General features: G+C 47.2%; 1 protein-coding gene across 1 annotated transcript in view; it reads right to left on the reverse strand.

Annotated features, from left to right (window-relative positions):
* Positions 1–8987: 8987 nt before the first annotated feature.
* The window catches only part of LOC112637665, a 28357-nt gene continuing 25587 nt past the window's right edge, over positions 8988–11757 (reverse strand). Inside the window, exon 6 of the mRNA XM_025407874.1 lies at positions 8988–11741. Within this exon, the coding sequence (XP_025263659.1) occupies positions 8988–11741 (2754 nt within the window). The remainder of the gene's footprint in view (positions 11742–11757) is intronic.

Raw genomic sequence — 11757 nt, forward strand, 5'->3', positions numbered from 1 at the left:
GTTCTCATACACATCAACGCACTCAATGTGATATATCAAACTATCTGTGTCGGTATACATAATCTTACATTTATCGCGATACTGAGGAGACATGTACTCGTGATGAAATTCATACAAACATATCTTGGATATGTCGAGTATGCACATACCCACATAAATCGGTTTGTAGAATTTCACCTCGAGTTTGCGCAATTCTACCGCAATCAGATTTTCCGAAAAAACGCTTCTGCTATGGAAATTCGGTTTCGCGATCATCGCTTCCGCGCCGTATCGACCGTCCCATTTTGTTAATAATTTTACATCGACACGATTCCGTACATTTTCCATCGTTTCGCCAAACACAGCATTATTCATTAATTTATATAAATTTTTCTCGAAATCGTTTTTCGCGAGTGTTCTAAAATGTGTATTTAATTCGATATAACTGCGAAGCCATGGAGATTGCGTAAATTGTAATACGCGATGTATTTTTGTTACACGAAGGCCGTGACGCGTACACTGCTGTAGGTTACGGTAGTGTATCACGTAACGCTTCTTATCGTATAACGTTGCAAGCAGTTTGAATTCCCGCTTACCGGGCGGCTTGTCGCGCGTCGGACAAAACGGTAGGTCAATGTGCGTATCGTGAAGATGTCGCGGGTATTCGAGATCGACTTCGAGGATATAGCCTGTAGGGGAATCTAGCGCGATAGATGACGCGTCAAAATTCGACACGTCGTCGAAAATCGGCATAGGGCAACGGTTGACACATTGCCCATCCGTATAAATTATTAACGTCAAAATACATCAAGTATAACGATGGTTTCGTTGGATCGTACGATTCTTTCATGTACTTGTTATTAGCGCGCGCGTATCTGTTGGAACATTGGCTCAGACCACCGCGTATACCGCGTTCGATGAACATAACCATGTCGATGTCTGTAAGCAGCTCGAACGTGATTTTCGTATGCTTCAACATGGCGTCCCATGTGTATCCGGGGAGAGTATAGTAATAAGCGGGGTCGAGTTCGTAACTTTCGATACATTTATCTCGAAAGTTTTCGAAAATATCGGCTAATAACAAGACGTCGATTTTCAGATACAAATCGCTATATTCGCCTAGCGTTCGAATGGAGAATCGCGATCAGACGTTCTCGGCGTGCGCGTAATCGCTCTCGGATACAGTTTCGCCGGTCAAAGAACTGTAAAATGATTCGCGCGGTGGTAAGCACGTATCTTGCAATCTGTCGACGGAATCGATGTATTCGTACGGAAATACACCTTTTCGCGTTAACAAATTGAAATGTTCTGCAGATAAATTTTGAAATTGTGAATGTAAAATTTTGAGTTTATCTTTCTCTAGATAAGATACCAATTTGTCGAGACTTGCCGTAAAAAATTTATACGAATCGATAAAACTTAATTTTATATAATTTTTCCAATTGTTCTGTGCGACTTTAACAGTTTTTGTAAACGAAATATATTTTTCCTTGGTTATCGGAAGTAATTCAATTTTCCCTTCGAACGCCGTAGCAATATCTTTGATAATAAAATGTACATCGTAACCTGATAAATTATGAAATACTATCGGAATATATAATGATTCTTTGTAATTTAGATTGCAATTTGAGTGTGCTGGACCTCTATATCGACCGGTCAGATGGCAATGATCGCGTACGCGTGTATCGTCTTCTTACGTAAACGGTTTTTCATATATGACAATACGTTGCGCTGTGAAATTTTTCCCACTCTTCCGATGTTAAATTTACCATAGGGACATTAGTCGTTAAAATATTCTTAACGCGAATCGCTAAATTTTTAAGATCTTCGACGAACCATGCTATACAATCGGCGCGAATGATACGCCGATAAAGATTCGTCGTACAAACAATGCATATAATACGCTATACTAAATACCCGATGATGCTAGTACGCGTTCTTTTCTTTCTCTTCCTCCATCTTGGTCAAAACGCATTCTAAGTCAGCATAGATCACAAATGGAAGCCGCTCTTTCCTGTTGTAGTTGTGGAACTCGAGCCACTTGTCTTTGTCGCTCGGCAATCGGATAGCGCAGTCGTTCATCTCCCCGCAGTCGACCGTATGCGACTGCAACTTGGCGTCCGAACCAAAATAATGCAAGCATCTGTAAAAGAAAGAAAAATTTTAATTAAGATTTAAACAATCCATATTGTAATTATATAAATTATAATTATTCAAATAATATAAAATAAACTTACCGGTCGCAGATATATTTGTGATTCTTGTGTTTGCTCAGTTGTGAGCTCACAAGCCTGGATAAATTTTTTATCCAAGCAAAGTGTCCCACGCTGTTGTCATCTTCAATGTACAGCAAGTTAACATGCTTGTCCCGATTCTGATCCGAAAGACGTATCGGGACAACGTTCTTATCTTCGATGCCGTACACGTTGATTGAAATGTTATTTGCATGTTCAAATTTCTTAATCTGATTCACAGTCGCTGAAAACTCAATGTCCCGGAGATTCAGCACTGTCGCGTAATGCGGGTACGATGATTCCCGTTCCGCGTTCCTTTCGGCGGGGTATAGGGCGACCACTGCCCACGCGAAACACGCATTGTCTTTCGATTGCACGTTTATCACCGCTCTCTTCGTTGCAATTTCTCGCGGTAACTTGATGTGACATCCGGCACACAAAGGATTATACTTGTTTATATTTACATTTAAATTCTGTATTCGCGACAAAGCCCACCCGCTGTCGCGGGTTCCTGAAACTCTTCCAGAGATGCTAGGATGGACTCGATAACGCGCCGTTCGTACCACTCGCGTAAATCCGATGTGCGAAAGAGTTCACAGTTTCTCGTATTCACACTTTTATTGGCGCGTTTATCTCCGGCCACAAATTCACCATTAAACACAGCGTTCACTTTTACAGTGTTGTGTTTTCTTAGAGCGTCCTGCACATGTTCTATCACAATGTCTTCGGCATCCTCGAGAAATTGACGAGGTTCGATATGGTTTGTATTAATTACAGCACCGGTCAAAATTCGGCTATCAAATCCGGTATCGATCTCTCGCCAAACGAATCTTTCCGCGTTATTGTCATCGCTGTAATCGCCACCACTGGGAATAAATCGCCTCTGCAATCGAATTTTTGCACTTTCGAGTCGCGCGATTTTGGCTACCAGGGATTGTCTACATCCGATCAAGAGTCGCGGACGCTTGACACGACTGCGTTCTTCGAGCTCTTTGATTATTTCCTCGCAACGCTGCAGCCATGCAAAATACTCGCCCAAGATGGTAATTTGGTGAGACCGCTCCATCAGATCGCGTTCAGTCCGCTCGATGTTTTCCATTTTTTTCTTATCTTTTTTACACTACGTCACACTTTTCTACGGAGCATTTGCACTTTTTACACTCGATAAATAATACCGTTCGCTTGAACGTGAAATCGCGCAAATATCTTTCTAACAGGCAGGGATGGATTTACTATAGGGGCTTAATGGGCTATAGCCCAGGGCGGCAAAATACAGAGGCGGCAAAATATGGAGATACGACGCGCCGCGGCGCGTCGTGCCGCAGGACCGCGTTTCAGCGGCGGCGTATGGCGGAAGTTCAGTCCTACGCCGCGGTGTGTCGTGCCCACCGAAATCCTATCTCGCAAGAGAAGTTAGACCTCGATTATTACATATACGAGGTCGAACCCAACAACTGGCAACGATACTTTCGATACGGAAGAGTTAGCGTCCGACAATATTGTATCTATTTGTGTTTTATCTTTCATATTTTAAAATCAAATAAATTTCTTGATTAGTATGTATGTATTGTGACGTTGCCGTCACGACGGACGTCCACCCGCCAAAAAGACTGCGTGACGCGAGCCGAGCGGCCGCGCCGGTTGAGAGATCGAGAGCCCCGCCGGGATTTTCAGAGAGGCGAGCGCGTTCGTTTATAAACAAAAGCTTTATTCTTAATCCTATTTGTCTAAACTGTATGATTTTGGGAGCAATAAATCATCGGCGACGATACCGAAGAACAACCTGGAAGCCCATAAGAAAAGCGGCCTGCCGAATCATCGCCGATCAAAACAGTGGCCGTGAAAAACAAGGGTCGGCGATACTCGAGCAGCCTCGCACAATTTCGGTCCATCGGCCCAGCATCCCAGGGCCGGCCAGCAATGACGGGTACCAAAAGCACCCCAAGAAGGGGCTAAACCTTCTCGGAAAATTCTGGGAAAGTCGCTGCCCTCCGCAGGAGAGGGACGAAGGCCGCCAAGATCGACCCCGACGAGAGATTTCCCGAGCACCTGGCGCGGAAAAACACGCCGGAACTGCGGACCGTCGGAGGCGCGGACCGCGGGCGCATGATGCGCCCGTGCGCCACGCTCGAAAATTCGAGCGCGCGGGAACGGGCCTATCACCCCTCTCGATGGGGTGCGGGGCGATTATTTAAGGATAAATAGAGCGATTTCGAGAGAAGTAGGGACTTGTTCTGCGAAAGTTTTCAGAGAAAGTGAAGAGAGAGTATCGCGAACGCTCGGCACGGAAAAAGACGACGTGGCGGAAGCAACGAGAGACGAGTTCAACGGTGAGGTCACCCGGCTATCTAGAGTTTTATTTCGAAAATTTGTACGGCGTCCACCGGTACGGCTCGCGAGTCGACCCCTCTGGCCGGTCGCGATTAGAGTTTCGTTTGCGTAAATTTCGCGATAGTGAGAAGAAGTCGAGTGCGACCGTAGTCAAGGGGCGACAGTGATCCGTCGAACGGTCTCACCCGATATACTCGTTCGCCTCTCCGTTATCCGTGTGACGCGCGCTAAGTGCAGAATTTTGATCTCGAGGCTATCGCCGGTCGAAGTGGAGCGACTCCGACCGATCGTAAGTGCTGTCGACCGCCACCCCAGGGGAAACGTTCCGCGACAGTTTGAGCGGCAAATTGGTGAGTACCTTGGAAATTGTGACAGCGGACCGGAAGTTGCGCGACCCGAAACGGGCCTCGATTCTCGACCATCTCTCTCTCTCTACGTGCGTTTTCTCTTTTTTGTTGCGCCTCGCAGTCCGCTAACAGCGGACGTGCGAATAATCGGCTGTCGGAGGCATAAGCTGTCGACACCCGCCGTGCCGTGCGTGCACCGGCGGGAACGCCTTATTGTTGCGATACGCGAATTCTGCGTTTCGATCGACTAGAGATTGCCGTTCTTGCAGTAGTTTACATCGTCTTGGCGTTATCTCGGCTACTGCAATTAAATAAAATAAAGTATCAAATGTTCATGTATGTTTTCGGTAATTCTGAGATCTCGTACTTCTTTCTGTGTTGCGTACTCGTAATAGCGCGCTTCGTTCAGTTCTCCGAAATCGTAAACGCTCACGCGCTTCTTTTCGTTCTTCGTAATTGCAAGCGCTCGCGCCTTTCTTTCGGTTCTCAGTAATTATCATATTCAGGGCGTTTCTCTCTATTCTCCATAATAATAGAGTTTCGCGCATTCGAGTCTGTTTACCGTAATTATAAAGCCTTGCGTATTTGACTCGGTTTACCACTATTAGACCGTCTTAGCTTTCTTTTCGATTAGTTATCTCGAGCGAACATTTGCGGTGAATCAAGGCTCATTATTCCGGTTATTTTCGATTGTATTTTATACGTCATTTGGTTGTTGTTAATCGAAGTATTGCGAACCTTGTTTCGATCTGATTTGTCATTCGATTGGATTTTTATATTTTTCTCTCATTTGTTATTCTTTTTTATTATTAATAAATCTGTTATATTGTCTAGTTCAATTCGCGTAATTTATTTGGATGTTCGTCCCCTGTGGTCATAGATATCCGTTTGTGTGTCTCTCGCGCCTCGAATTAATTAATTGCCTCGCTCGAAGAACCCCTCCCCTCTACCGTTAGGCGAGCTAGTCAGCCCGTGGCGAAGGAGGCGATCATCTTTCGCGCTGTTTAAAAATTCCATAGAAAAACTGATGCGTGAAAGACCGCATCTGGCGCCCAACCTATCGAGATATCGAACTGCCTCCGCTCCGCCGCGGCCCGCGCGAGCACCCTTCATCCCTGTTGCTCCGAGCGCGGAAATCGCATATTCCTCCTGTGTTTGACGGCGTTCTATCCGACCAAAATTAGAACAAGGAAGGAGAAAAACGTCGCAGTATATATATAACAGTAGCGCTCAAAGGTATTTTGACAACAAGAAATTCTTTATTATTACGCGTTACATAGTGCTAAATAAAAAACGTTTAGTTTATCGTTGAGTGTGATGTGATTGCAGGTCATAAGTAAACAACAAGTTTGAACTTGTTTGTTTATAGTTGTTCGGGATCGCGCTTTCGATTCGCGAATTTTGTAAGACCGGGTAAGCGCGATTGAACTTTGCCGGCACATACCCGCGGGGGTATCGCAAGCTCTCTCAGTGCGTGATCGCGTAAGGAATACTTGATAGGAATGAAATGATCTGCAGTTGCGACTTAATGTGTTACAGTAAGACCGGTGAGCGAATTACTGTCCGTTTATTGTTAAAGTCACAAAATGATACACATTTGCTGGTCTCAAGACGCGATGTAGGGTGAGAGCGCACCACTACGCGGATCGCGTGAGAGCGAGCGAGACAGCTATCGATCAGCTGTTCGCGAGATCGAGCGAGACGGCGCTATATCGGCCGTTCGTTTGAGAGCGAGCGAGACGGCGCTCTATCAGCCGTTCGCGTGAGAACGAGCGAGACGGCGCTCTATCAGCCGTTCGCGTGAGAGCGAGCGAGACGGTGCTATATCGGCCGTTCGCGTGAGAGCGAGTGAGACGGCGCTATATCGGCCGTTCGCGTGAGAGCGAGCGAGACGGCGTTATGCCGCTCGGATAAGAGTTTGAGCGAGACCGCACTATACACGTCAGTCCGCTGGTCCGATATAGATAGAATGAATATTGCTATCTGCGAATACGCGAACCGCACTGTTCACGACTTGACACAAATGCGAGAGAGACGGCGTTATGCCGCTCGTACTAGAGTTTGAGCGAGACCGCACTATACACGACTCGCCACGAATGCGAGAGAAACGGCGTTATGCCGTTCGTCCTAGAGTTCGAGCGAGATCGCACCATACACGACTCGCCACGAATGCGAGAGAGACGGCGTTATGCCGTTCGTACTAGAGTTCGAGCGAGACCGCACTATACCCGTCGGTTCGCCCAATTTTGAGATAGATAGCTGACTTGTGGCTATCTATGAATACGCGAAACCGCACTGTTCACGGCTCGCCACGAATGCGAGAGAGACGGCGTTATGCCGCTCGTACTAGAGTTCGAGCGAGACCGCACTATACACGTCGGTTCGCCACGAATGCGAGAGAGACGGCGTTATGCCGCTCGTACTAGAGTTCGAGCGAGACCGCACTATACACGTCGGTTCGCCACGAATGCGAGAGAGACGGCGTTATGCCGCTCGTACTAGAGTTCGAGCGAGACCGCACTATACACGACTCGCCACGAATGCGAGAGAGACGGCGTTATGCCGCTCGTACTAAAGTTCAAGCGAGACCGCACTATACACGTCGGTTCGCCCAATTTTGAGATATATAGCTGACTTGTGGCTATCTATGAATACGCGAAACCGCACTGTTCACGGCTCGCCACGAATGCGAGAGAGACGGCGTTATGCCGTTCGTACTAGAGTTCGAGCGAGACCGCACTATACACGTCGGTTCGCCACGAATGCGAGAGAGACGGCGTTATGCCGCTCGTACTAAAGTTCAAGCGAGACCGCACTATACACGTCGGTTCGCCCAATTTTGAGATATATAGCTGACTTGTGGCTATCTATGAATACGCGAAACCGCACTGTTCACGGCTCGCCACGAATGCGAGAGAGACGGCGTTATGCCGTTCGTACTAGAGTTCGAGCGAGACCGCACTATACACGTCGGTTCGCCACGAATGCGAGAGAGACGGCGTTATGCCGCTCGTACTAAAGTTCAAGCGAGACCGCACTATACACGTCGGTTCGCCCAATTTTGAGATAGATAGCTGACTTGTGGCTATCTATGAATACGCGAAACCGCACTGTTCACGGCTCGCGGGAGAGTGAGCGAGACGGCGCTCTATCGGCCGTTCGCGTGAGAGCGAGCGAGACGGCGATCTATCAGCCGTTCGCTTGAGAGCGAGAGAGACGGCGCTTGGTCGGCCGTTCGCGTGAGAGCGAGAGAGACGCCTAGTTCGCTTGAACGGAGCTGCGGTACGACGAAGGCTCCGCCTCTTGCCGAGAGTGGAGGCGCTCCGAAAGATCCCGGCACTCGCGTTTGAACTGTTCACGTGCACTGCGGACACGATTACTGGCGCGCACAATGTTACTTCGCGAAACGGTTACAATGATTGAGGCTCGCGGTTGAAAGATTTCACACGCGTGAGACTAATGAAACGAATCTTAACTTTGCTCGTTAAGATTATCGCGAACTCTCGAATTTGCACTAATTTTACTCTCCGTATGACGCTCCGATCACTATGATGGAAAACGGAAGACTCTCGGGGAGAAAGCCTTTCTCCCGATAGATAAAGATTTGATCACGGATCGTATGATCGGACCTCGACGTATCCCTGATCATTACGTCAGATCGCGTGATATATAAGCCTGTTTATTGGCCAGGACCGTGTATTATTTCGCGTGATCACGCGGATCCTGGATGATTTTTGAAAAACAGTAACGGCGTACGTAAACGCGGGTTCGATAGTGCGCAAACGGATGGCGCTAGTATGACCGGGGGTAATAATTTTATGCGCGATTCAGGGCGAATCCTTAACATACCGCCCGCCTCGAAATTATAATTTCGAAAGTAAAGAGTTATCGGATGCCGCCCGCCGTGAGCGACTGATATCGCATCGGAGCGATTTTACAAGGTTATGAATACATATGTACATATTTACAGGAACGCAGATTTACATATTTACATTATTACAAATTATTAGTATATACATATGTACATCGGTGTATTTACATATTTACATGCGTCCGCTTTGACGTATTCACGTCTTGAATTGTGGCTGCGTGAACCTCAATTATCGCTCGGAGAACCGTTAGTCGAAGACTCGATATCGATGGGTAGTACGCATAGCTTAACTATCGGCCGTTTATATTCAGAATGAGCGGTGCGCACGGTAACGACGCGAACGTATCCGTCGGATCCGAGATGACATTGTGTGATCCGACCTAGCTCCCATTTGCACGGCGGAAGCAACGGATTACGAATTAATATCATTAAGCCAGGCTTCACAGACGGTTGTACTTGCTTCCATTTAACTCGCTGTTGTAAAGTATTGACGTAATCGCTCTGCCAGATTTTCCAAAACTGCTCTGTCAATTGACGAATTAATTGCCACCGCGAGAGTCGACTTTCATTTACGGAGAGAATGGACGGTTCGGGATTCACCGTGATGGGAGATCCGATTAAGAAATGCCCCGGTGTAAGGGGGTTATAATCGTCGAAAGTATCTGTAAGCGGACCGATGGGCCGAGAATTGAGGCAAGCCTCGATGCGGCATAACAGAGTAGAAAATTCCTCATACGTGAGAGTGTGAGGGCCCAAAATTCGTCTAAGATGATGCTTGACACTGCGAACTCCGGCCTCCCAAAGACCGCCGAAATGCGGAGCATGGGGAGGAATGAACTGCCAGCTAATGTTATCGGTGGCAATTTTGCTCTGGAACTCGGGGTTGCGCATTGCGCTCTGATAAGCTTTTGTCAATTTAGCGTCGGCTCCTGCGAACGTCGTACCGTTATCAGAGTACATTGTGGAAGGTAAACCTCGGCGAGCACAAAACCGAGAAAAGGCGTTGAGAAACGCTTCGGTGGAGTAATTACTGGCTAACTCCAAATGAATTGCTCTGGAGGCCAAGCAGACAAACAACACAATGTAACCCTTTCGGGACGTAATGCCGCGACCTGCGGATGCGCGAGTAAAAATGGGGCCCGCGTAGTCCACTCCAGAATGGCTGAAAGCTCGAGCGGGTGTGGAGATTCGAGCTTGTGGAAGGTCGCCCATTAGCTGTGTCGGAACTTCTGCTCTTTCTCGGGCGCATGTAACGCATTGATGTATGATTTGCTTGACCTGAGTTCGCGCTTGGAGAATCCAGTAGTCTTGGCGTATTGTTGCTAATGTCAATTGAACGCCTGCGTGTAATGCTCGAATATGAGTGTGTCTGATGATAAGTTTGACTAATGGATGCGGAGCTAGAAGTATCGGATGCTTCGTAGCGAATGAAAGATTGGAATGTTTTAGACGACCGCCGATTCTTATTAAATGATCTTCATCCAGGAAAGGTCGAAGCATAGCTAACGCTGATTTTGATGGAAGTGATTGCTGTTTCTTGAGAGCGTCCAATTCGTCACTGAAAACGTCTGACTGGATTGATCTAATCCAAAATTTGCGTGCGGTCTGAATTTCACTTGCCGTCAAAGATTGGCTTTGCACCTCTGAGTCAGTTGAAGTTTGATCTCTCTTTCGGCATCTGGTTGCGAAGCGGATAGTATATGCTGTAATTCTGATTAGCTTCGGCCACGTGGAGTATCTTGTGGCTAAATCCCAGCCAGAATTTGTTTGAGCTACGTGTACTATAAGTTTCCGATTTTTCTCAGGCGCTTCTTCCAGCGGAGGAGCGGGATCTCTTGGCCATTTGGTCTGAGTTAGTTTGAGCCAGGGAGGACCGTGCCACCACAAGTTAAAGGCGTTGAAATCGGAATGTAGAATACCTCTCGAAGCACAATCGGCTGGGTTATCCGCGGATGGAATGTACCGCCATTTAACTTCAGGTACTCGAGATTGGATATCTGCGACTCGATGAGAGACGAAAGTTTTCCATCTGGACGGATGTGAGTTTAACCATGCCAATACTACTGTAGAGTCCGTCCAACAATGACACGCGACGTTTGACATCTGGAGTGAGGATTGCGTGAACTCGATCAACCAAGCAAGAAGGCATGCTGCTTGTAATTCCAGTCGAGGGATGCTTGTGATCTTGAGTGGCGCGACTTTCGACTTGCCCGCTAATAATGTGATCTTTATCTCTCCTGATTGCGAGGTCGTATGCATATAAACTGCGGCGGCGTATGCCGCGTTAGATGCATCTGCAAATCCGTGTAACTCGCATAAAGCAGTATTATCATCTTGACATGTCCATCTAGGAATCTGTAAATTATTTAAGGCCGATAGGTTGTGGTATATTGATTCCCAGCGCTGAAGTGTTTGTGACGGAATGGCGTCGTCCCAGTTTAATTTTAATCTCCACAAATGTTGCATGAAGATTTTCGCGTTGATCGTAACGGGGGTGACCCATCCTAATGGATCGAATAATCGAGCGATCGTTGATAGTATCTTCCTTTTCGTATCTGGAAGTGTCGGTGAGAGATCCACGCGAAATTGAAAAGTGTCATAGGCGGGATTCCATGTTAATCCCAGAACACTGAAATTTTCTTCGAAAGTTAGCCATCTGTTTCCGGCGAGTCCGTGACATTCTTCCGGAATGTCTGCTAGTAATGCGGAGTTGTTGCTGGCCCATTTTCGTAAAGTAAATCTGCCGCGAAACAGCAGAGAGCAGAGTTGTTCGCGGACTTGACGCAGCACTGATAGGTCATTGGCTCCGAAAAGAACGTCATCAACGTAAATATCATCTTGAAGAATCGGAGTTGCAAGGGGAAATGCGGCTCCTTCGTCTGTTATCAATTGCTTGATCACTCGTAAAGCCAGGAACGGAGCTGACGCGGTTCCATACGTAACAGTGGACAATTGATAATCCTGAATGTCCGATTGATCCTGATTATGGTATACC

The sequence above is a fragment of the Camponotus floridanus genome, unplaced genomic scaffold (assembly GCF_003227725.1).
Source record: "Camponotus floridanus strain SB8 unplaced genomic scaffold, Cflo_v7.5 scaffold190, whole genome shotgun sequence".
NCBI classification, from domain to species: domain Eukaryota; kingdom Metazoa; phylum Arthropoda; class Insecta; order Hymenoptera; family Formicidae; genus Camponotus; species Camponotus floridanus.